The sequence below is a fragment of the Perissodus microlepis genome, chromosome 4 (assembly GCF_051167445.1).
Source record: "Perissodus microlepis isolate ML-2025 ecotype Zambia chromosome 4, ASM5116744v1, whole genome shotgun sequence".
NCBI classification, from domain to species: domain Eukaryota; kingdom Metazoa; phylum Chordata; class Actinopteri; order Cichliformes; family Cichlidae; genus Perissodus; species Perissodus microlepis.
In genome coordinates, this window is record NC_140464.1 from 24,155,587 (window position 1) to 24,181,859 (window position 26,273).

A 26,273-nucleotide genomic window follows, 5' to 3' on the forward strand; every position below is an offset into this window, starting at 1 on the left:
TTTATTTTACAAATATTCAAATATTCTGAATAAATAAATTAATAAATACAAAAAAGTTGTGTAATCTTATAATAATAATAATGGATTGCATTTATATAGCGCTTTTCTAGGCACCCAAAGCGCTTTACAATTCCACTATTCATTCACTCTCACATTCACACACTTATGAAGAAACACGGCAACATCTCACAACAGATGACGTCCATTAGTAACATGAATGGGTTTAGAAGGAAGTAAAGAGAGAGGAAAAACTAAGTATATCTTTAACTGCCTCTGTGTATTAACACAAAATTATCCCCATGTGCTCACAGACGTTATAAAGAAGTGGGCCAAAATTCCTCCACAACAAACAGGAGAATGCAAAACTGTGTTTGCATTTATTTACAACAAGCAGAAAAAGTTAATATTACATGTTAAGTACAGAACTTGTGTTTTCTAACATTGTGTAAATGTGATTATTACCTACCTATGGGTGCAGGACCTCAAACTGATAAATGGAGGGATTTTGGGACCATGTTCTATAAAGTTTAATATTCCCAGCACACAGCATTTCTAAGAGAGGTGTAGGTCCTCAGAGGGGGCTGTAGTCCTCTTCTGGCTCGTAATGATTCTCCTGGTGTCTTGGGAGGGTCGTGTGGTAAGAGACGGGTGGTGTAGGTGAGGGAGATGGTGAGGGCAGGGACAGACGGTGAAAAGGTGATCCAGGTGCAGGGTGAGAGGGGGGAGGAGGGAAGGAGTTAGAAATTGAGATAGGAAGTGAATGGGAGTGCGTGAGCCTTGGAGTGGGGGCGGAGGGCGGCAGTGTTTCCGAAGGGGGGGCATAGTAGGGAGACAAGTGGGAGATCCGAGGAGGAGACAGGGGACAGGTGAGGTTGGAGGCAGGATTTGGTGGTGTGTAGTAAGGAGCAGGTGGCAGGAGTCCCATAAAGTTAAAGCTGCAGGGGTTGAGGTCGGAGGCACGCCTGGGACCCACCATCAGGACCTTTTTGGTATAGTTGTTCAGGGTGGAGACACCTGCAGCCATGCAGATGGTGAAGCCAAGCCAGGCCACACTGTTGGAGGCAGAGGAGGAGAAACAGAAACGGCATCACAAACGTTTCACAACGTTTTTTTTTTCACAAGTAGTAATATTATTCCGAGTAGCTTTTTGGTTCCCTACTACCATCTTGGATTGTTAACTTCAACTTGGAAGTTGGACTTAAAGGGAAAACTCAGAAACTCTGACTTTTATACTATTTATACTGGACAAGTGGAAAAGAAGAATTGGCAGGCCTAAAGCAGATAAACAGTATCTGAAAGTCATGTCCTTAAAAAATGACACAGGAGTTTGCCATATTGTATTTCTACATAGAATATACACATATTGTATCCTATGTATGTTGGAATGTGTTGCAATAAATTGATGCACCTATTTCCTAAAAAATATATATAAAGAAATGAGGGATGACTCAAGACTTTTGCACAGCACTGTGCCTCTAAAACGCATCAAGCAACTGTGTGTTTGCAGAAGAACTTATTTCCAGAAGCTGAGAGTTGTAAAACTGTCATTTTAAGTGGGCTAATGATTTGAGGGCACTTCAGTAGCGTGACGAGCTGGAGGGACTTGATCCCCAGCTGATTGAGAGGTCCCACAAAGAATCCCACACAAACAGCTCAAGGAATTTGGTGTGGAAAAAATTGGTCTGATTCACATAAGAGCCAGGAAAAGAATGTTTATTCTCCTGTTTTCATCCCCAAAACAAGAATTTTAGTCAGTCAGACAAGCACTTAGCAATAGACATGAGGAATAGATTATCATCATACCAGTATGGTCTGAGTCAGAGAGGGAACAACTAATTGGGCTGAACCACTGTGATTTTCTACATTTCATACGTAATATAAATGGTTAAAGAACTCACTAGAATGCCCAGGAGTACCCGTAACTATGTGGCTTGAAGTCTTCTGGTCCCATCGAGGCAGTGGTCTGAAACACCTGCATGAACATCATGTGACCGACCATCCCGAGCAGACCTGAGAGGACAAAACGAGGAAATGTGCCAACCTGGTCACTCTGTCGGTGTTTCTACGGTGTTAACAGAAGTCACTCTGATTTGACTATGCATCTAAATATTGTACCTCCCAGGACTGTGAAGACAGCTGCAAAAGCATTGAGCAGCTGGCCCCAGTGCTGCGTAGAGGGAAACCAGGCCCTGATACACAGCTGCACGGACAGCAGTATGCAGCTGATTAACAGCAGACCGATATTCACGAGCTCCATTGACAGCGACAGCCAAAGCATTGCTGTAAAGGAGGAGGAGAAGGAGGAGGAGAGGCTGAGAGAGCAGAGACAGATGAGGGAACGGATTTCAAACGACACTGCGGGAGAAACCGCAAAACTTTACCTTTTTCAGATCCTGGGGGGAGTGTGTAAAAGCCTCGACACTTTTCCTCTAGAAATCAGAAGAAAACATGAGAAGAGTTTGCTCTGGAAATGTTTTATGTAAGACCCATTGCAGCATTGTCTCTCCCCAAAATCCGCCAGCCCCTGCGTAATTACTCTCAGTGTAAATAAACACTGCAATCGAATTACTGTGTGAGAAACCAGATTTAAGATGACCGTTTGCATGAGTGCTGTAGTGGCCCGAGTTAACCTGGTGATAGGAGATTAAACGATTAGCTCAGATCTCGAAAGATTGTGGCTACAGGGTCACACATTGAGACTGTTGTGTTTTCCATTTTTATAACATTAGATTAGATTAGATTAGATTAGATTAGATTCATTTCAATATTGCCGCATTTTGTTTCCACCAATCAAACGGGCCGTGCGTTAAAAACAGTAGCAACGTGTGCCAGTAGTGGGTTAAGCCTCTTTGTAGCCTGTTTATCTAATTGTTTACATGGCAGCTGAAATAATTAGAGTACCATATGGCTCTACACCGAGGTGGCCCTGAAAGTACAGCATACGGAGACTTAAGAAAAACAGATGCAAATAAAGGGGGAGAAATGAGGAACAGATTTTCACTAACTTGAACACGCATGTGCAACGTGCATTAAGAAAAACACAGTAATGAACACACACAGCCGCGTGCTCGTGGCCTTCATCACTCTGCGCTCCCCTCTGTGTTGTTATAGGTTTTCTTCATTTGCTTTGTTTGATTTTTATCTTTGGATTGGTGCTCAGAGCTCCCAAGGACACCGCGCCGCACTTGCTTTGAATTATTTTTGAATTTCAGTCGTGTAAAAAAGAAAGTGCAAACTCTTTCTATTCTACACAGCAAAATCTCCAGTGTTAAATTAACACTAGAGAGTGTCTATATGGGTCCACACCTCTGAGTGTTAAATACAACACTGTTGAGTGTTAAATTAACACTTTTGACAGTGTTATATGTTTAAAAGTAACCTAGTCAGTTTTGAAGATTAACAATGGCTAACACTGAGCAGTGCTGATTTTCTAACACTGGAATATTTCTAACATTTTGAGTTATTTTCCAGTGTTAGAAAATCAGCACTGCTCAGTGTTAGCCATTGTTAATCTTCAAAACTGACTAGGTTACTTTTAAACATATAACACTGTCAAAAGTGTTAATTTAACACTCAACAGTGTTGTATTTAACACTCAGAGGTGTGGACCCATATAGACACTCTCTAGTGTTAATTTAACACTGGAGATTTTGCTGTGTACGGTGTTATGTGTCAGGACATAATTATAAGAAAACAGCATCCTCACATCCGTAGGAGGTTGTAAAAACACGTGACTTATTACACTGATATTATTTATTAAACCAAAACTAAGGCTAAAGCCTTCCTTACTGATTTCATTGGAATTAAGAGAGTAGAGAATGGTAATCAAACGCACTTGATTAACCGATCATCAGTGAGTGTGAGCACCTCTGTAAAAGCAGTTTTGGAGGACTGCTGGTCTGGAGCAGTCAGGTGTGTTAATACAATGATGAGGAGGAAAGACATCAATGATCTTAGAGAAGTTACTGCCCATCAATCTGGGTTATAAGGTCATTTCTAAACAATCTGAAGACAGAAGGGACCCAAGAGTCTATCCCAGCTACCACAGGGTCACAGGGCTAACACAGACAGTAAACCATTCAACGTCAACACAGACACTGGGAGAACATGCTCCACACAGAAAAGGCCTGGGCGAGATTGTGGATTTGAGCCCTGCTGTGAGGTGACAGCCCTAACTGCAACCCCTTTTTAAACTAAGCGCTGTCTGTCTAATATTCACACACACACACACACACACACACACGTTAATACTAATAGGAGCAACTCAGAGTTCATTATCTTGCCCACACATACTTTGGTATGCAGACTGAAGGAGTCAGGAATCGAACCACAAATTAGTAGATGACTAATCTAATGAGGCGATCGTGGCTCAAGAGTTGGGAGTTCGCTTTGTAATCGGAAGGTTGGTGGTTCGAGCCCCGGCTTGGACAGTCTCGGTCGTTGTGTCCTTGGGCAAGACACTTCACCCGTTGCCTACTGGTGGTGGTCAGAGGGTCCGGTGGCGCCAGTGTCCGGCAGCCTCGCCTCTGTCAGTGCACCCCAGGGTGGCTGTGGCTACAATGTAGCTTACCATCACCAGTGTGTGAATGGGTGTGTGACTGGATGTGTAAAGCGCTTTGGGGTCCTTAGGGACTAGTAAAGCGCTATATAAATACAGGCCATTTACCATTAATATGAAGGTTGCACCTTCATATTGACCTGATCTACCTCCTGAGCCACACGCCTCTCCAAGGAGTGGGCTCAGATCATCCAACGCTCAAAGAAATTGAAAACCCCCCAAAGTGCTCTATCTCAGACTCTACAGGCCCCAGTTAGCATGATTAGAAAATAACTGAACAAGTACGGCTTGTTTGGATGGGCTGCTAGGAGAAAGCCTTTTCTCTCTCAACACTTAGCTGGAGATTAGGGTGCATGCACAGCTCGTGTATTGTAATGTGGAGTTTTACTTAATTAACCATATATGTCAGTTGAATTTTTGAAGGGGCTTAACGTAAATATTGATAATCATCCTTCAAATCTGCTGCAGATCAGCTGCAAATGAGACGGTGAATACCCGGTCGATGTTTGTGAATCCTATCAATCTTTCTCTCTCTGGGTTTTAATCCATAATTGAGTCATGCTGTTGAAGTCTAAATCTCGGCTAGCAGAACATAAACACCGATGATAATCCTCTTTGTGCTGAGCGCCCACCCAAATACAGTCACAATCGCACACGTACAAACACACCTGAGTCCTCACTTCACATTACCACCTTGCATTTCCTCTCTTCCTGTGACCCATTTCGGTGTCTAATGCTGGACTAAGGATTCCTTTCGCTTCCTGTTTCTGGGCAGATGTTTGGCTAACCTTGGGAGTATCCTCTACTCACCACGCAGTTTAATCATCAAGTATGATCAGGGCGTGCTTATAAAAAACCTTCCGGTGATACTGATTGAATGTTACAAGCATCACCAGATAAATTAGAGAGGAGCATCGGTGCTTATTTTTAGCTTCTTTGTCCAAATCCAGTGCTCTCTCATTCATTAGTGCCTATTCCTGTTAATCCCCTTCACGGTCAGCAGTGCCACGTCTGGGCTTTTGTAAGAAACTGAGCAACTTTGTCCTTTGACTCTCCATTGTGGTCAGTAAGGACTTCTGTTTGACTTTTGTTTTTACTTTACACAACAGAAATCAATCACAATATTCTAGGCTTGTCACATTTCTACCCACTCCCCTCTTTTCTCTCACCCCACTCATCTATGTAGATGTTCTCCTCACAGATGATGAACAGTCCGGTGTGAAAGTTGGGGAAGACAAAGCGGTCGTCGCCGGTCTCCCAGAAGAACTGAATCCTGGAGGAGTTGGAGACGCCGGGAATGGGGATGCATTTGGTCTGCTTGGTGGGCGAACACAGCGGTTTGGGCACCTTCTGCTTACCCACGCACCAGTAGGAGGACATGAGGGCCGTGGTGCTCAGGAGGAGAGACAAAAATGTCTGGACAAAGGAGAGGCAAGGGGAGCGCATCCGCTGCACGAATGCCATCATGCGAGGGTTTAAATGAGGGCTTGGGCTGATGGAGGAGAAACAGGGAATGAGACACGATACTGAGACGTGTTTGACTCGATTTAAACAGCAAGTTTAAAAAAAACCCTTGCAATGTAAATGAAATGCTTCATAAGGGAATCTGTTAATTTGCTTGACGTCAGGTATAACTCCTGTATGCCACTAAAAATACCAGCAGCCTGTTATTAGTTTCCAAGGAGAAGCAGCTCTACCCAACTGCCTCAGATTAGTGAGGCATTTAAAAGAGAGAGTGAAGGGGGCCTGATTGGTTTTACATTACTAATCACATTTAAAGAATAAAAAGACTGTGACAGAAAATCACACACTGCTGGTAATTGGTGGGAAGACAGACAGCCAAATCAGAGGAGGAAAACGGGTGAAAATAGCTGTCGCTATGGAAGCTCTCCGGGAGACAGATGCTCAAACTAATACGTCTGAGCACTTTGTGTCAAGCGGTGAATTAAAGCGCACTCACCTGCTTCAGCCTCCCTCACTTTGTCCTCAGTCGCATCATCGAGTGAGTGTGGAAGGTGAAAGAGAAACCTGGCTCCCCTCACAGCTCTGCTCTCCCTCTCACTCCTCATGAGATATTGAGAGTGATGGAGGATTTTGGCCGTCACACTGACCTCTGCGAGCAGTGTGTCTGTCAGTCTTTATGATCCGACCCCGGCAGTCAGACACAACTGTGAGCATCACACACACAAGCACACACTCCTCCTCTTTAATCCATCCTTATAAATCCAAAACAGACAACTCTGTTCCATCTGTTTTTATTTTGGTTCCTAGACTCATTTTGATCTATTTCATTCATCTCTCTTGCCTCTCATCTTCACCCTCCTTCAACACTTTCCAGCCTGTAAGTGCAAGCAGCGCTCTGTTCATGTAGAAATCAAAAATGACCTTGAAAACAGTGGAGAAAAATTGACAGGGGCTATAGTGCTACCCAGTACTATATGTGTGCACCATAACTCTCTGATTGTAAGACGTGGCTACTCCACTGTGATTGGCTATAGTGGGTCCACTACACCCCTGAAGGTGTGCAAAGGTTTAATAGCAGAACACTGCTGAAAACATCACACTGCCTCTTCAGGCTTGCATTCTTCCCATATTGCATCCTGGTGCCAGGTTGCAATATGGGAGGAAACACTCACGTGCCCAGACATCCACATGATGGAAAAGAAAAACACATTTTACAGCAGTAACACTAGCGAAGCCATTACAAATATCATCACTGACACTGACTTCTAGATTAATAACACCACAGTAACCTCTTAAATCTTTTATTTATTCCTCATACAGAAAACTAAACAGCAGAGGAAACTAAAATATACTAAATTGATTTATTCAGAACCCAGAACGGCCTGAGGGAGATGGAGGTCAAGGCCCAGCACTTGGCAGGAAGCAGCTCCTGGACATGTGAATGAGAAAAGCCTTTTTTTATTTTTTTTAATATAGGTCTGGTGTACATTCACATGAACTACTCTAGTATGTGTGTGTGGCAACCTCAGCTCGTTTAGAGAGCTCAGCAGAGTCAAACAAGATACGCAGGAGAATCAATAGGTTGGAGACCGAAAGGATTTATGAGCTTTGCCATAAGATCACTTTGCAATCATCATGCTGCTGAAGTCAGTGGATGTAAATTAGAAGAATTGTCACCTCATGTTTGTTATATCAGACTAAGGCAGAGGATTGGTGAGCAGATCCAGAAGCAGCTGGAGGAGAAGCTGTTGCAGGATGAGGTGAAAGATCGAGATAAACTACAGATAAGAGAGATGCATGAAAGAATGCACCCAGAATACCTTAAAGTGCAGACACAAGAGGGAGGTGCAGCCCACCCACAGACACCCACCTTTATTGCATGCTCAGACATGCAGCATGTGCAGTACACGTATATGGGATGGGAGTCAGTTTGTTTCTCTGACCGTCTCCTTCCAGGCCAAGGAGGAGGAGGGGGGAGGAGTAGTTGGGTGATACTGGCAGCATCATGGATGAGGCCTTACGACAACAGATGAAGGAGCAAGAGCGCAAAGATCTGCGAGGAGGCCGACCGGCTGATGAGGAAACTCTCTAGAACATATTTAGAAGTAAATAAATAAATAGTTACACATCTAGTTTCCTGCTCTGCTGTTAATGTGGTGTTTTCCCATCCACGTGCCGAGCAACAGCCATCCCTGAAAAATACTGCAATGACATGAAAGCTGTCAATTAACACCTCCATAGCTCAAATTACTAATGTCACTCTTTATATTACAGAATGTGACAACAACGCTGCCAAAGACGGCTCTTTTGTGCCCTTGGAGCTAGACTGGGAAAACTCTGGCTTCACTTTCTCAGTCGATAACCACGTTCATGTTGAGGTGAGTGAAACCAGATAACAGAAAGATAACCTGGGCTTGATGACAGTACAAGGCCCACACTTATCCTCAAGTATCACCATTTTTGTTTAAGCTAACTGCTGCATTTCTTTTAGCCTTTAGTCAGTTAATTCTATTTATTTGCTAAATTGTCACTTTTAGTATTAAAGCACTTCAGTTATCAATTATTTTTAATGCTTAATATTTCAATTGCTAGCCTTTAGCTAATGTGAGATATCTTACCCATTGTTTTTAGGTAATATTAACTATTTCAGCTATTTTTTTTAACCATTTTATATCAAATCTGAACCACTTATCCTTTAGCTATTGTACGCTATTTTATTCATTATGTTGTAATGTATGCTTAACTACGTTGACCATTTATCCTTTAGCTGCTGTTAGGTATGTTAGCCATTATTGTTAGATCATGCTATTTCACCATGTTGTACTTGAATTACTTTAGCTTATGTAATTATAACTAAAGCATAGCTAAAGCTAGCTCCAGTCCACTGTGTTGCATGTCTGTGCTTTTTCAGCTTAATTCACAGAGGTATTTGGGCTTTGATGTTTTTTGTGTAAAATAACCATTGTTATTATCACCACTTTTAGCAAATGTGTCCCATTTATCTAGCAACCCAGTATTACCCACTTCACTCAATATTTCCATCTCATATAAACCATTTTAACCTTCAACTCTTTCCCCAGTGTTAGGTATTTTAACTATTTTAGTCGCATAAGAAAAACCTAAATGACGAATGCATACGATTCAACACTGGTGCACTTCATACAAAGCAGGTAACTGACATGCCACGCAGTGTGGTTGGACAGTCAGTTTGCTTAAGAAGGTTCTACATGAGCTGAGTGACCTGCAAGTATCTGTGGCAACCATAAAACAGCCGGTGGAGTTCTCTACATACTAAGGTAAGGTGCTTTCCTTTAATACCTCCTTTAACAGAGGATACACTAGACTAACCTTTATGAAAGAAGGAAAACCTTAACTCTCAGGTATCTATGAAGCGCCTTGAGGCGACTTTTGTTGTGATTTGGCGCTATATAAATAAAATTGAATTGAATTGAATTGAAATTGAAAATAATACCAGCCAAAAATTCATAGCAATACTTCAATACTCTTGAAAAACATTTTTAAAAAAAAACCACCCTTTGATTAGCATACTTAGAACTGTCATGAATACTCCACCCCTACACTGAGGGCACCTGGTAATTTTGTAATGTTATAGCAAGGGTTTTTTTTTCTTGCTTTATTTGAACATTTCCATCTTGATGGGAGTGGTGTCCCTGAGTGAAAGCGCTCTTATCTACAGGGTATGAGGTGGGGAATAGCTTAATTACTATGAAAAAACATGCATTAGAAGAATGGACTTCGACCCAGAGTTCAGGAGAGTCGTATTAAAGCACACAATGGTTCACATGTTTTCCCCCTTTTTGACCAGTCTCCATGTCCAGCAACTGCTGGTGTTAGAAATTAGTCCCAAACCATTTGAGACATCTTCTAAAACCTGTCTGATTACATCAGTATGGCGCTAAACTTCACAGTCAACCAAAGTCAAGAAGAAACAAGAAAGGAAGTGTGCATGTGTACAGAAATGACTACAACTAATGTGGTTATTTTCCAAGAACTCACTGAGAACATAAAAGAGATAGAACGGCTGATTTGTAATAAAAGCAGAGAGAAAAACCGGGGGATAACCATGTTAGACGAACTTGAAACAGGCGGGTTTCCCAGAGGAACAGATGCGAAAACAAATATTTCAGGCATAAGAAGAGGAACATACGTGAAGCATTTTTAAGTGTATTCATAATTCATATACATATTGACAGGTTTCTAATACAGCATGGTTTTGATAGTGTAACTGTCTTTCAGCTTGACCTTTTTTTTTTTTTTTTTTTTACAAGAATAACAATAAAAAATGATAAAGACAACACCATGTACGACTCACTTTTAAATTTTTATGGCAATGCTTCTTTTGAATGGATTTTGCATCTCCCGATTAGAATGCTGCCGTGTCACAGAAGTTTGAAACCATTCAAAAGTACTTGGTTAGGCTCGCCCTCGTTCATATGACACCCTCTCCAAAGTTCGCTTCCAAAAATGTCTGACGTCTGTCAGTCGAACGTAACTTTGCACGAACGTCTTACAAACGCGTGCATCCAGTACGCAGTTCCACACCGATAAAACCTCTTCAGTGTCCCGTCCTTCACCTTTTCCCAGCCGGCGTGGTTAAAGATGGCAGACACGCTTTAGTCCATAGTGTTATCTGCTCCTCTTACGAGCGTCTGTCCTTCTCTTTGCACATTATGAACTTTTTGTACTTGAAAAATAAGACTGTGTCCATCATTTTTCGTGAATACTATCTGTACCGTAAAAACCCCGGTGATGAAAAATAAGAACACTTTTCAAAAGGACCAAAAAATGGAATCAAAGACCCAGAAGTCAGCATTTTTTCTTTTTTTCAGTTTTTCCACACGCACTCAATTGCTCACTCATACACGACTTTAGAAAGGCAACAGATGTCCGTTCTCCAAGGCAATAATGTCTTTGTGGCAAACATGACCCTGACATTACAGACAACATCACTCTGGCTCCCCCCTCTCCAGGAATGAGGAAAAAAAATCCAATTAATGCGTAGACTGAATATAAAATGAGATACATCCATTTCATTTCCATGAGTAAATACTGATGAGGTTACAAAATAATGAGGACTAAAATAATAACTGATCATCCTAATATCATAAAAGGTAAAATACTAATTGTGAGAGGATACAAAGTTCTCTCCTTTCTTGGGTTTATCACCCAATTTGCTCCCAATATGTCAAAGCAAACAAAAGAAAAACATGAGAAAATACAGATGATGATGATAAGCATGAGTTAAACACTTTAAGGGTGTCACTGGAAAATTAAAGTAAGCCTAGAGAGGAAGGTTGTTTCTTTTGTTCTTTATAGCAGAGTTCCTTTAGTTCCTCTGTCAGTCTTGATGTTTTATCTCATTCCACTTCCATCTTTGTAGTCCTTTTCTTGTAGCTCCATGCCCCTGTGTTGCATGTCCATGGGGTTTTTTTTTGTTGTTGTTTTTTTTATTTTTTCCGGCTTTTAAGTAAAGAGCAACAATTCTCCTAAAAAAATGATTTTTCTCCCTCCATTGTCTTAAATGTAAATAATGCTGAATCTTGGTGAGAAATTGTACATTCCCTTTTGTTGTCCTCAGCCGCTGATGACAGGCCAGTCTTTTTCACATTGCTCGGTCTTCTATCCCAAACTAACCTAGGAGAGAAAAAAAAGGCATAATGAAGCAAAGAGGATACGTTGCAGTTTCGAAAAACCTTAGCATGCCAGCAGCGTTGTACAAAACAGAGACGAGAGGCATCAGTTTCCATGAGGACAGGCTGGATTGGAAGTGAGGGGGAGGCAGCGACAGGCACAAGTACAGCCACTAAGGTGAGGTGAGGAGGAGGAGTGCGAGAGCTACATGATTTTTTTCCCCTCAATGCTACTCGAAGAAACCTGCCAACAAAGAGTGGCTGCTGTGTTGCTTTTTGGAATTTAAATGAACAGAGAAGGTATAAACGAGCCAGAGGCAACAAATCCATCCATTAATGAGACAAAAGTGTCTCCACATCTTTTAATAATTAAACAAAAATAAAATGCAGCATGTGTTTGAACGTTTCTATGTGGTAACTGAAGCCCTTTGTTGAGGCAGGCTTTCACACTGGAGCTGGTTGCGAGACAACGTAACATTATACACCAACACCCACTTCTACATGATTACATATAGATGACTGCTCCTAGCACACAAGCTCACAATGTGACAACTACGAGGTTTGACCCTTTAAGATCTAGCATAGAATCAAGAGCCAGAGCTTATCTTTATATTCTTACATGCTGTAGTGCCATTTCTGGCAGCATTTCAAGTTGCTATACATCAATACAACCATTATAGCCCTAACTTTAATAATATGTCTGCATTAAGCGCATAGTAACTACACAAATTGCAAAAAAGTGCAATAAACTACAAAAAAAATTGAAAATCGTTTTTGTTTTTACATATATTTCTAGTTAGAGAAATTTAAGAGGCTTATCCCTCAAAAATGTAAATACAAAAAAGTTGCACAAAATAGTTTCCAACAACAGGAAATTCATTTTGAGCGTCTTAATAGTTTTATTTTTGAGATACACCAATTTTTATATACTGCAGGAAAAACGAAAATAAATATTATAATGCAAATTTGCAAAAAAAAAACAAAAAAAACCCAGCATGTGCATCAAAATAAACTATTTAAAGCAGTGCAATTTGATTTCTAAGCATCCCAGAAACTATACAGAAAAGCATAAAGTCAAACATGACTTTTAAAAACACCAGCATAGGCTTATAAGGCCCTGGAGGTTAAAAAAAGAAACCTACATTTTTCGCAAAAATGGCGTCACGTCCGGTTTCGGGCAGGTAATGGCGGACATGCAATAGTTCGCGCTGACGTCCTTTTCCAACGCAGGAAGTATTACAAACAGCTGATCAGATCGGCAAAGCGTGTTTCTAGAATATTATGTTTTTGCTGCTGCAAGTGCTTTTTATGCAATTTTTGCAAAGACCGGTCTTAAAGGGTTAAAGGGTATTTTTAAAGAAATAAGTAAACATGTAAATGGTTTTGGATGAGATCTGACAACGTTTGAAAGGATGAAAATCATTTTAAGAAAAGTAAACAGTATCGCTGTATTTTCTTTGAATTTTGCGTTTAAGGAGACAGACTAATTTTTTAAAGTGTTCTTGAGCATTGGCTGGTTTTATTTACTCATATTCAGTGCAGTTCTTGTGCCTGATTACTCAGACAAATTTTTTTTTGTGTGTGTTTAAGGCACTTAACACTGACCTATGAACCATTCAGACATTCAGGCAATTTTTAAAATGTATCTTTGGGCACTCCGTTACTAGCAGCCTGTTGCTAAAAAGTGGAATCTGTGCAAAAGTATTTCGAAACATCAACAAGGTGATGAGGTATTAGTCATAAACTCAGGGTGGTGTGCAGTTTGTCCTTTAGGAAATGGAACAAAGAAAGAAGGAAATAAATCAAAAGAACAGAGAAAAGGCGACCATCGTCCAAAGAAAAGCTTTGAATAGAAGAAGAATAAAAGTGGTCGGACTGTATTGCATTGCATCCATTTATCATTTTACCATAGCTCAAGACTTTTGCACACTACTGTATCTTACATATACAACTGTAAACTTACAGCTCCCAGACTCCTGCGTCTCTTCCTCCTCCCTGTTTCTCTCAGCCTCTCTCTGACTGCTCCAGGTACACTGACTTGGCAGGCCGGATGCTCTGGGTAAACTGAAAGAAGGGAAGAGGGGGGAAAAAAACAAAAAACAAAAAACAAAAAAACAGGACGAGACAAAAGTGTGAATTAAAGAAGACTGAAGATCCTGAAAGAAACGAAGGGTTCAGGCACCGATTTGGACGTGAAAAGTAAGATATCGCACTGAATTACAAAAAGAAAACGAACCTTTCCTTCTTTACCTTGTGCTTCGGACACCGCAGCGAGAAGTTATCTTCATTCAGAGAGCAATCTGGCAAACAGACAGAGAATTTCAAGACTCTAAGGACACTGCCATAGACTTTTTTCTTTTTTTTTAAATCCAACAACAGACTTTCACATCATTTTACTATTTCCAGTGCACTTGTGTAGTAATGCAGACACTCACCTGCTTCAATAGCACATAAGTAGTGGTAGCGAAGTGTACAGCCTTTACTGTAGCAGCCCAGGGTTGAGCCAACCATCTCACAGTATGAGCAGGACTGAGAAAAGATGATATAAATACATAAAAACCATCAGATACAGAAAGACAGATACAATCTGAAAAAACTGATGAGCAAGCACACTTGATATACTGTATAGTACATGACCCACTGCAGTACTGGGTGTCTTATCAACATGCACGTATACGTGTGCTTTTATTAAGCAGTGAAACCTACATAAATTTAAATAAAAAGCATAAATTTGTAATTCCCCCCTCCACCCCACCCCAAAAATACATGTACAACTCACTGTTTCTCTGGCGCCATCTAGTGCTTCCTGCAGGCCATACAGTCTCCCATTGACAAGGTACACTCCACTGGTCCACACTATACATCCTTCATGGACCCACAGCTCCTCTGGATCCATGGGCATCTGAGGCAGCTGTGCCAGCTGTGCCAAGGGTCCCAGGGAATCCAAGGCCGGTGGAGGGGGCTGGAACGGCAGGGAGGCCTTACTGTTGGCTGGCACCATTCTGGGGGAATCCTCACTCGACTTGTGTCTCCTTTTAAAACGGGGATGCGAGGTCAGCTTTCTGTGCTGAGGTCGCTGCTGAGCTTCATCTGCAGGCTGCTGTTTCGGCGGCTGCTGCTGGTCGGTTTCAAGGTCTGGCTCTCTCTTAAGCTCAGGGATAGGTCTGATATCCAGATTCATATCCCAGGTTAGAGATGTTTTAATGGCAGCGGACGAGGAGGAGGAGGAGGAAGAGGAAGAAGAAGAGGCAGCATTACTGTGCTTGTCAGCCACATGCGTCATCATTTCCTCCCTCCCAGCTGGAGAAGCAGTTCTGACTGTAGTGTTAAGAGAAGCAGGGTTTGAATCCAGATTGAAGGCATAGTCGCTCTCAGATGAGGGCTTGGTAAACTGAGCATCTTGTGTTTGTGTGTCTTGGATTGTAGTCAAAGGGTTTGAGCTCACGTCTGAATTTGGTCCTGTTTTGTTTGTGCCTGTGGTTGCCTGACATTGCCTGACCTGGGGCTGATTCTTGGGGAGCTTTGCAGCATATTCAGCTGGGTAGAAAGGCCCGTAGAGATCTCCGAGGTGTTTGTAATTTGCCCATTTCTGACACAGGCAACACAGCAGGCGGCCGGAGTGATTGGTCTCCATAATCACAGGGCCTGAAACAACATAGCCAGATGAAGGAAGTGCTTTTCCTGACTGAAGTGTAGTTTCCACCTCGTCCGTCTCCCGTTTCTCTGATTCTCTGTCTCTCCTAGATAACTGGGAGGAAAGAGCCGAGGTCAGGAGGCATTCAATTCCACTCCCACCAGCTTTCCCTCCAACTGCGCTGCGCTCTCCTTTCATCTTGTCCTCCTCAGCGTTCACAATGGTGCACACCGCCCCAATCTCTGGTACTTTTTTCTCCACGTGTATGTGGGGAACAAACAAGCCCTTTCTGTTAGGATCCGCAAAAGCTCTATTTGCGCCTAAAGGTGTATCTGGATCGTCTTTGGCCACTGAGGGCGTTGCCGCTACCGCTCCTCGTCGCCTCCTCCTCTGCCGCCCTCTTGCTTCCAGGGGCTCGTCTTCATCTTTGACGCCTCTGCGTCTTCGCCGCACAGGTTTGACCTCGATCTCCGGCTGGGTGTCCTCGCTCTCGACGTCCACCTTCACTACCTGGGTTAACACAGGTGGGGCCAGTGGAGGAGTGGTTTTACTGTCTGGCAGAGGGGGCGCTGGCGGGGCTGTTGTGGTTGTTGTTGTTGTTGTTGTTGTGCTGCTGCTGTTGGTAGTCTGCATTGTTGGTGGAGTTGTGGGAGCAGCTGTAGCTGGAATGGGCGGTGCTGGAGGAGCGCTCAAAGTTGCATTCTGTGTTTGGACTTGAGACTGAGCGCTGGCTTGTGTTTGGACTTGGTTTTGGGCCCGTTTTTGTTTATTCACACTCCCAACAGGCCTGCCTTTTTTCTTGCCAGATGGGAAATAGCCTTTAGGCACAACACTCTCTAGCGGCTTTGAATCTTGTGGTGACAGACTGGACCTACCGGAGGACATCTGATGCTGCCTGTTGAGCATGTGCCCTTGAGCCTGGCCGTGATGGGGTGGAGTGGTGCCATAGTAGTCGCTGCCAGGATAATCATCAAATCCCATGCCAGATTCTTGAAGTTTCTGTCGAAGAAGGTTAGCGGCAGACTGCTCTCCCCTCCTCGTCTCAAGCTGCTGGTACGTGTTGGTGAAATGCTGAATGTCTGACAGGGCAGACGAAGATGGAGGTGGGGAACCCTGAACCGGGCGAGGAAGAGGTGGAGGAGGAGGCAGTGGTCCAAGCAAAGCGAAATCCTCCTTGTCGCCAGATGCCGATGCCACAGCAGCACCTAATCCAAAGTCAAAGTCCTGTTGTTTGAGGGGCTGAGACGTCTGGTGGGGATCGCATGGGTAAGCTGACGGAGGTAGAGGCCCAGTTTCGTCGACCCCTCTAAAGGGAATCATGTCGTTTAATGAGTGACTTTCATCCATGTAACTATCGTCCCCTCCTGGAACCCTGGGGAAATGTGGCAAGTCTTGGTCCTGTGAGTCATTAAATGTTGGTATTTCGGAGTGAGAGAAGCCTGGGTAATGATTTGACTCATCGTCAGCATGGCCTGCTGGCTTTTTAATATTTGGTGTGATTTTCTGCACTATTGCCTCCAGTTTCAAACCGCGTCCTTTTCTGGGAGGCAAAACCTTAGTGTTGCCACTGGATGGAGACAGAGGTTGGGAATAGGTGCTCTCTCTTGGCAGAGGGGATGAGAGCCTGGGACATGGAATATCTGAACTGGATGAGTCATCTTCGTTGTGATGGCCAGGCTCAGACTGGGCCCCAGGAGAGTGATGTGAATTTGTGGCGGCCCTCTGTTGAGACACATCCTGGAGTTGCCTTTTGGCGGGAATGGGAGAGATAAAAGAGCGAACTCTCCTCCGTAATATTAGCGGATTTGTGTCTCCGGAGCCCCCGGCTTTGGTCTGATGCTGCACCTGTGGCTGGGTGGAATTCACGTCAGCAGGAGACTTGGTGGAGCTGGGTGGAGGAGGTGGGCAGGGATGTTTGGCTTCTTCTGTGGTTACTCTGGAGACCTCAGGTTCGGCGGCATTTTGGCCGTGAGGCATCTGCGGCAGAACGGGGCCATGTGAAACAGGAGTTGGAGGAAGGAGAGGGGGAGGTGGTGGGGGAGGAGGAGGAGGAGGCTGCGCTCTGAAGTAGTCCCCCTCCATCATTCGAACACCTTCTCTTCCGGAGTGTGTCGACTCCCACATTTTCATGTCATAGTAGGCGCTTTGATGATGGAGGGAAGGTTTGCCAGCGTGCGTTTCACTTGGCATGTCAGTTTGAGAGATCATCCTCTGTCTCTGCTCTGACTGGCTGACTTTATGTCTTCCAGGGGACAAGCTGGGCTGCATCATCATCTCCTTGGTGGGCCTGCTCATCGCTTTTACCCAGTCACTCATTTCATGGTGATGAGGAGGGCCGTGAGGGTGAGGATACATTTGAAGCTTAGATGCAGCTTGAGCTGAAGGGGACAGACTGTGGTATGGATGATGGGAGGGAAAATGAGGATTGCTGCGTGACATCATATTGCCCTCTCTTGAATCTCCATATCGATATCCAGGAAATGTGCTGCTGCTGCCAGCTGACAGATCAACGCCGTGAAGGTACGGCTGATGCCTTGACGGCGAAGTTAAAGGATTAGTGTTCATAGGATGAGAAGGCAAGGGGGGGATATCAACATTACTTCGCCTATAGGGGTCAGCATTCATTACAACTGATGAATGGATCGACTTGGAATGATACTCCGTGTCTGCCTCATTAGCCCCACCACTGCCTTGCTGCTCAGTTTGCAAATTTGGAGCTTCCACCCCAGTCTCTTTTGATGCAGTTTCCATTTTCATTACTTGTTTCTCTCCCGTATCCTTTTTAGTTAGATCACTGGCTGCTGCTGCTGGAGAGGAAAATGGCTGTTGAATCACAGAAGCTCCACTCTGACTTTTCTCCCGCTCTCTCTCTCTGTCGCTCTCTCTGTCCCTCTCTGGTGTGCTGCGTCGGTTTGGCGACACATCACAGATGACAGAGCGTCGCTCTGATGGGGCTAATATGCAGCCTGATGATTTCTGAGGCTCAGTTTGACCACCGCTGCCGGTTAGTGGCTCTGGCTCTTGCAAAAGGAGCTCCTGCACAGCAGAGGATGGAGTGGAGACATTAGATAAGGCTTTTCTCGGTGGTAGAGAGTAGTCTGCTAAGTTTATGTGTTTTGTTGCTGCTTGCTGAGACTCGGCCTGTGGTAAATGGCCCTGGGACACACCCACCTCTGTTTTCTCAGCATTTTGCATAATCTTAGCGTTTGACATTTCTGACTTCACTGAGGACTGAGGCTCTGTGGTAAAATCAGGCTCGCTTCCATGCCGCTGGCTTTGGGGTTTTCCAGTGCTACCCATTTGAGCTGAACCCTCAGTTGCTCCACTCTGCATTCTCATACCTTCAGCCATGCCATATGATGGGTGTCTGGACTGAAATTGCTGATGAACTTGAAGATGTGAAGAAAATGCCTGTTCTGGTCTCCCATAGCGACGATCTAAATTGTAACCTTGAAGGACCTCTTGCAAAAGGCTTGGGAATTGCTGAAGCTGTGCATTCTCATCGAGACCTTTAGCCCCTGATCCCTGGCCTCGCTTCACCAAGGCCTCTGCTACAGAACCACCATCTTTCTGATGCACAGGTCCGAAACTAGGTTGTGACTGTTGGTATCCTAAATATCTTGGATTTGAATCCATCACACCCACTGGGCCAGGCCTCCCTTTGTTCTTCATGGATAAATCTGAGCCATATGTTGATTCAGGGTAGCCATACTTATGCGGGCCAGACTGGGAAGGATTATGAGGCCGTCCGAAGTTTGATTTCTGGTAATGGGATGAATACAGACTGAGGTCTACGCCTTCATCGCCATTATGACTGCTCGACTCTCTTAAATAAGAGTGTGAGTGTTTCTCTTCTATACAGTTGTCCGGGGGATTCTTGCTTTTTTCTGTGAGACTTCCCTCAGACCGAGCGGAAACAATCACTCCAACACTACTGGCGTTCTGCTGCTCCTCAGACGTGTGCTTTTCTTCCCTCTCGTTACTGTGTAATCTGGATGTGGAGTGCACCCTATTCTCTTTGTCCTGTCCATTTTGTGTATCGACTTCCCCATCCCGCTGCATTTGGCTGCTGCCTTTCACGGTTTTATCAGCTACACCTTCGCTTTCGTTTTTAATGACTTCATTTTTAATTTCTAGTGTCTTCTTATTGCCACCTCTGCGGTCATTGTATGCTGCCCCAGACTCTGGGACACAGTTTGGCTGAGGGGGAATACTGGAGGAAGTGGATGAGGGGGATGAGGAAACTGGAGGCATTGGATGTGAGCTTGGGCCAGTCTCTGATGACTGATACACAAAGGATGGAGATGACGATGAAGCAGGAATATGAGCTTCATTTGCCTTCGCTTCAGAGGCAACTGGATCCTTTGATGAATCAGAGGTGACTACTTTGACATTTGATGTTTGTCCAGTCTGCGGTTGGCTTTGGCTCTGTGACTGAGGGTGAGAGCCAGCTGGTTCAGATCCACTGCTTGCACCGCTCATCTGCCTCACTCTCCCATGTTCCCCCTCAGAAAACTGCTCCTCTCGCTCCACCTTGGTCCCTGAGGAGCCTTCGACTGACAACAATGAGGAGTCTTCATCCACCCCGACATCTATGCTGGCTCCATCTCCGGCCCCTGCTGCACTTCCATCTTTGACCGTGCTGGTGCTTGAGGCTGCGCTTGCATTGCGACTCCTCGGCTGCGATGGGAGCACGCTATACATCGCCTGTTGCATCTGCCCGCTTTCTTTCTTCTTAGGTGAAAGCACTGTGTCAGTAAGGACCATGTGCTGAACTGTGTTTGGTAAATTGGCTACTTGTGAGCTCAAGGCATTAAGACTATTCAAGCCGGTATCCTGCATTTTGTCAACTGAAGAGGATGAATAAACAGAAGAACCTTCGTCTCGGGATCCAATTCCCGTGCCTAGCCCCATTTTACTGCGGCCTGTTGGAGGGAGATTGCTCCCTCCGGCTGCACTCATGCTGTGAGGTTTATGACTGCCACTGCTACCACAACTACTGATGCTGCTATTAGAGTTGGGTGTGGGACTTAACTGAGGCATAGTCTGCAGTAATCTACCATGACCGTGGCTGCTACGAGGGTTTGATGTAGGAGGATGTGAAGGACCATGACCTGAGGGGGTTCCATGTGCCTCTGAGACACCCATCAAAGGGGAAGGAGAGGAGCTACAGCTGGGGGAGTGCACTGCCGATGCAGCTGGAGAGGGATTGGAAATTGGGCTAAAGTTTTGGTTAATTTGAGTTTGTTGCGCATTAGGATGCATTGGAGATTTGGTTATTTCTTGGGATGCTGGCTGAGGTATACTGGGATTGGAGGCCTGATGATGTTTAGCATATACAGAGCCTGGAGACTGGCCCTGCATCTTGAGAGGTGTGTCATAACCTATCCCTAAATTGTGCTGCGAGTTGCGGTGCTGTAGTGTGGCTTGCTTGTGAAGTGAATGTGTCTGTGGGGAATATCCAGGATAATTTGAAGCATGGTAACTTTGTTGAACATTCTCCATTGGCCCCACATTGTTAGCAGCAACTGAACTGGAGACTGAGTTTGAACTGGAGTTGACACTGGGAGAACTGTTGACTTTTGGATCAAACCCAGTGCTGGCAGCCCCGTCGAGATATCTCTGTGGAGGGGGGCTGTACATTCCTGATGACCCCGTGGATGCGCCACCCTGGGGAGAGTAGTGCGGGTACTGATGGGTCATTCTATGTCCAGAGTGTGGATAGCTCCTATGCTGCTGTCCATGATGGATAGCTGGGAAGGTTTGCCCATGCTGGCGGTGCTGCATCTGAGAACCTGGCACTGGCTGCATTGCAGGGTTCTGACTCATATTATACTGATGAGAGGGAGAGAACGCTCCAGTACCTCCTCCTGAACCAGCACTAGAGGCATAGTCTACTGGATATGGCGACATCAGGCCAGATGACGGTGCAGAGCTAGATCCGGGATGCCGGTACTGGTGAGGTATATGTCCATCAATATTGGGGTACCCAAAACCTGCCCCGTAGCCCATACCTCCCCTTCTGTGCCTGTCCTTTCCACCCACTGGAAAATAGTAATCCATGGTCTCTTTCCTGTAAGGGTTATTACTGCTGCCACTGTGAATGTTACCCTGTGTTGGTGTTGGCTCCACAGCTCCTCTGTTTCTAGCACTGTAAACAAGCATGTGGCTGGCTTGACTTGGGTGGTGATGGCCTCTGTGCAGGCTCTGCTGTTGCATCCCTGCATAATCATCTGTCATCCTCGGGGATATCTGGGGCTCTGCTGGCTGTGGGGGATAGGGAGGTACGCCTCCACCCCTCCCACTGAACCCAGGGGGGAGAGAGGGGGGAACTGGACTGTTAGGAAAATTCTGCATTGTTCAGAAAACTAAAATATCTGTTAGTGTTTATATCAGGGAATGATTCCGATCAGAAACTGGAAGGCTTATGACAGTATGAATAAATGACAAAGAGAGAGTCTATGGCCTGTCAGGAAAAGAAAGAAATGCTTTTGAAATCCGCCAAAGAGTAAAGCAATACATACACACATACATATATGTATATATTGCAGCTGTAATAATCACTTTTGTAGTGCCAGCAGTGGATCGGGAGGATAAACTTAGGATGATATCTCCAGTTTTGGAAAAAGGTCAAACTGCAAAAACTGTACTTTTTAAATGTGAACGTGTACTTTCCAATGGGGGAAAAATGTTCACTTAACAGCTGGGTCTTAGAAAACAGATTCTTCTTTAAGATTTATGTCGTGAAGCAGCTTTCTACTTCAAAAAAAATAAGAAGATTAAAAATGAGCAGTCATTCCCATGAAGCTGAAGCAGTTTGGCACCGAACAGGCAAAAGATATGGATGATTGCCACATCACCATGTGAATTTTTCAACCTTAAATGTCTTTACGCATATGAACTCCACACTAATAACAGCTCAAGCAGGCAGAGTTATTTCTGGGTTTAAACGGTGTTACGATCCAACACGGTCTTGCAAAATGGAAAAAAACAAAAAAACAAAAAAATATCTCATTAAAACCATCGAGATTGTGCTCCGTCGCGGCAATCCTTCAGTTCGTCAAAGCGTGTAAGACTGCTGGGACTTGACTCACACCTGTGTGAGACAAAAACTCCAGTAATGGAATCAAGTGGTCTGAATCAAGACCCTCACTCAACATCATCCCAGAGGCGAACGCTCCATGGATATTCACATCGGCTCTTGGATACAGAGTCCAACGCTTTTTCAGGCGTTCGTTTTCTCGGTCTCTCCTTTTTGGATGCCGTTTTCCTTTTTTAGTTTTTTGCAACTGCATGCAATCATGTGGACTGTAGAAGTATTTGATCCCTATATAGTGACCGTTCTCTCCTTGCCTCCGCACATCTTGATGCTTTCCTGTGTCTTCAGCACTTAGCCATCTTACCTTTGTTTTTTTCTGTCAACCATCATTTAATTCTACCTAGTTCCATGGCAACAGTTTTCCAAAAGGAGGGTAATCCATTTATTCCACTTCAGGTTGAGTCAATTCATGCTCCTGTTTTCTGTTTCTCTTCAGTATTTCCATGCAGATGTGTTCATTTCCCATGAACTGCTGACCAGAAAAAAACCTGTTGTCGAAAAAAAAGAAAAGATAAATCAAATGCGTGCAGACGTAATGCGCCAACATTTATTAAATATACCTCCTGCTAAAGCTCTGTTGTCATAGTTAAATATTTATAACTAGCAGTGCACTGACTGTGCTCACAGGGCAATAACAAAATGCATTTTGGGCTAATTGACAGTTTTATACTTATATATTGCATATATTACTTTATTAATTAATTAACTGCAACGACTCAGTGGTAAATACAACATATACGTAACACTAACAAAAAAACCCCTCATACTTTATTTTCAAATGATTGATCTGGGGTCACATATTATCTCAGCATTTCTCATAAGTGCACTTTATTTTCCAGTCAGCCGCATAAATATTACGCTGCACTATTGCAAATGCATTTGCAAAAAAGGGCAATAATCTAAACCTGACTTAATGTTGCACAAGCAATCTCATTCAACTTCTGTCTTCTCTACTTAAAAGGCTTTCTGGTCTCGTATCATCGCTTCTCTTTTATCATTCTCTGCGAGTACAGCTTTTACTTTGGTCCACACTTTAACAATGCATGCTTAAGGCGTCTCTTGTGACTGATAAACAGGCTTGGTGGCTGAAAGGAGGGTAATCAACAGTCTCTGAGTGAGGCAACAAAATACTCATCCTCACAGGTAAACAACCAACCCTGTGGAGTCAAGACAGAAGCAGTCCATCTGTCCTCTTTTTAAAATGAGAAAAGGAGACCATTAACCTTAATGTGCTTAACTTGTTTTTAAAGGATTTAATTTGTTATGGGTGATAATTAAAGGGATGATGCCACCTTTATGGGGTTAGTGCCTTTAATTGTCATGTGTGACATAAGCCTCAATTGTATGTCTCTAATACACTGTAAAATTGTTAATGGCCCTAAAACAACTTTGGGTGGCTTCTCCCATTGTAGAGACTTTAACTGAGCAACATTATTGGGCATCACTAGAAGCTGCAAGCAAAACATGACAATGAGCAGGGACCATGTGAGGTTGCAAAACAAACCGATCACACCGTGTCAATCGGACTCAGTCAAACCACACAGCACCATCAAACAGGTCTGATCAAATGCTCCGAGGGTCACAGTTAAGGTACACCGGCGATGCAGAGCAACAGCTAAAGTTAGGTGGAGACACTTGGTTTCCATCCTTCTGTGAGCTCACGGTTAGGTTATGGACAGATTATTAATTAATCAAAGCAGCTCGCCGAGCACGACCAGGCGGCAGCATTCATAACACAGAGAGCAGTGCAGCAGCAGCAATAATAAAAACTGGCTCAGTGCAGTCTGTCAGCAAGTCAATCAGCTGCATGGCTGCCTAATTGATACGCAGACGCAATGTTTTTGCAGATAATTAACAAACGCTAGCTCCGTTTTATCTGGACAATTTGTCGTCTCAGACTGCCATCAACAAAACACAGGCGTTTGCACCACAACCTTAGTGGCTATATTAGCCAGTAGCAAGGTATACGCATTACAATTAGCCTTGTAGTGCTGCCTCTTTTTTTCTTTTTAGCTCCTTTAGGTTAGCGTTAGCAACAATACCTCAAATGCTGCATATTAAAATTGTAAGCTAGCCGCATATGTTGAGAGCTAGCTAAGCTAGAACCTCTAGTTAGCATTGTAGCAAGGCAGCTAATTTGCGTTTCTTGCATTTAAGACCCTGCACAAAAGAGTAGTTACAGCAGGCTAAAGGAACAGGGGCAGCCAAGCAGCGTTTAGCCACAAAAAGAGAAGTGATTAGGTGCAGATGTTCCCCCCTCACATTATTCAGTGGGGCTGTGAGTAAATGGGTTAGCTAGCATAAATAAGAGACCTGGTGTGGGCACTGCATCAGAAAAAATTGCCGTCACGCAGCCAGATATTTTTCTTGAATAAACAGAGCTAACGTTTGCCAGGGAGAGGCAAGTCACTCAGAGACAGGCTAGCTAACACATTGTAGATACCTGAAAACGTAGCAATACAAGGCCCCTCGAAGAGTGAAAGGCTGTTTTGTGACAATCCCGCTGCTGTGGCAGGAAACCCCAGTCTAGAGTCGACTCCTCCGCCGCTTTTCCCTCAGCGCTTTTGAGTCCAGACAACCCCGACCAGCGGCGGCGAAGTCGGGGGCCCCGTCACGACACTTAGATCCCGGGCCTTTCTTCCGATCCCCCCTTTTTTCTTTTGTCCTCACCTCCAAAAAATGATGAGAGCGGAGCACAATCGGGGTGCCTGTGGGTCCCGTAACCAGCGAGGTCCATACACCCCCGCCCCCTCCCCTCTTGTTCCCTCGCCTCTCGCTCTCTCTCTCTCCCCCTCTTTCACACACCGCTTAGGTGATTCCACCTATCTCGAAGTAAAATTAAACACATTGCCCTCGCACGAGCCTCCATCAGCACGCGAAGCTTTCAGACGTCAGTTTCCGTCACTAAATTGCATTTGCATGCCTTCATCAGTAGCTCGACTCATTCGTTTTCCTGTTGGACTACTGTTTTTTTTCCCCTTCTTCTTGCAACAGAAAGACCGCCTTAAAAATGCATACACACTCATATTCCTGCACCCCCTCCCTCATCTCTCTCCATCACATCCCTCCCTCCCTGCCTCCCTCTCTCAAGCTTTTGCTATTTCATTGATTTTTACCTATGTCTACAATCAAATCCAAGACTATCCTAATATAGCAAAAGACAAATTTTGCATGTGTGTCTGAGTATGTTGCCTCTGCCCCTTTGTTCTTATTTCATCTCAAGTGAAAGTGAATTAGCCTGATGAAGGCACCATGGCTACAAAGGCAACATGAAGAGGAGACGGGGCTGGATGGAATGGTAGGTTAATGAAGAAGGCAACAAATGAAAGGCAATTTGTGAGCAAAGAGGTGCACCTGTATTAGAGGAAGATTGCAGTGCAGTGGACGAAGTTCACAGTGGTCTCTTAATGCTCAAACAGATCTATTACACACACAGTGCAGCTGTATTTCCCCTGTTTTGGCACAAAGAAAAGCCACTTAAGTCATTATGATAATAATATGTAACCATTGGTTAATGTTTGACAGGACAGACTCAGAATATCATCATGGCCGGGACAACAATGTAGGTGCTACAAACAATCCTTTTCCCATTAAATTTATTGTGTTGTCTGTGCCTCAGCTTTTCTGCTCTCACACAGGGCCACTGAGTGCAGTACAGACCCACTCACACTCTCCTGCCATCATAATTACGTGCCCTATGCCCTCCATCCATGGTGCTGCACTTTTAATATACTGCAGTGTGTCATACATGCAAACACGCATTCTGCCTGTGCGTGCGTGTGTGTGTGTGTGTGTGTGCAGCTCTCTTTATTCTCTCTCTTCCTTTCACCACATGCATCGAAACACACACACGCACATACTGGCAAA

The 26,273-nt window shown here is 44.2% G+C and overlaps 2 protein-coding genes across 3 annotated transcripts; both read right to left on the reverse strand.

The window, feature by feature from the left end:
• Positions 1–38: 38 nt before the first annotated feature.
• gsg1 (germ cell associated 1) lies at positions 39–6,040 on the reverse strand. Its single transcript, XM_084926634.1, has 5 exons — positions 5,728–6,040; positions 2,382–2,429; positions 2,116–2,280; positions 1,899–2,010; positions 39–1,052 (listed from the first exon to the last, which is right to left on the reverse strand). The coding sequence occupies exons 1-5, from the start codon at positions 6,023–6,025 to the stop codon at positions 572–574; spliced, it is 1,104 nt and encodes a 367-aa protein (XP_084782760.1). The 5' UTR covers positions 6,026–6,040; the 3' UTR covers positions 39–571.
• A 4,151-nt stretch (positions 6,041–10,191) lies between these two features.
• Positions 10,192–25,427, reverse strand: tcf20 (transcription factor 20). Of its 2 annotated transcripts, none has more exons than XM_084926630.1 (6): positions 24,850–25,427; positions 14,453–22,894; positions 14,109–14,202; positions 13,924–13,973; positions 13,637–13,737; positions 10,192–11,677 (listed from the first exon to the last, which is right to left on the reverse strand). In XM_084926630.1, the coding sequence occupies exons 2-5, from the start codon at positions 21,662–21,664 to the stop codon at positions 13,678–13,680; spliced, it is 7,416 nt and encodes a 2,471-aa protein (XP_084782756.1). In that variant the 5' UTR covers positions 21,665–22,894; positions 24,850–25,427; the 3' UTR covers positions 10,192–11,677; positions 13,637–13,677. The 2 variants fall into 2 exon arrangements, with proteins under 2 accessions (XP_084782756.1, XP_084782755.1); XM_084926629.1 differs by having other exon boundaries at positions 13,910–13,973; positions 24,850–25,426.
• Between the last annotated feature and the right edge of the window lie 846 nt (positions 25,428–26,273).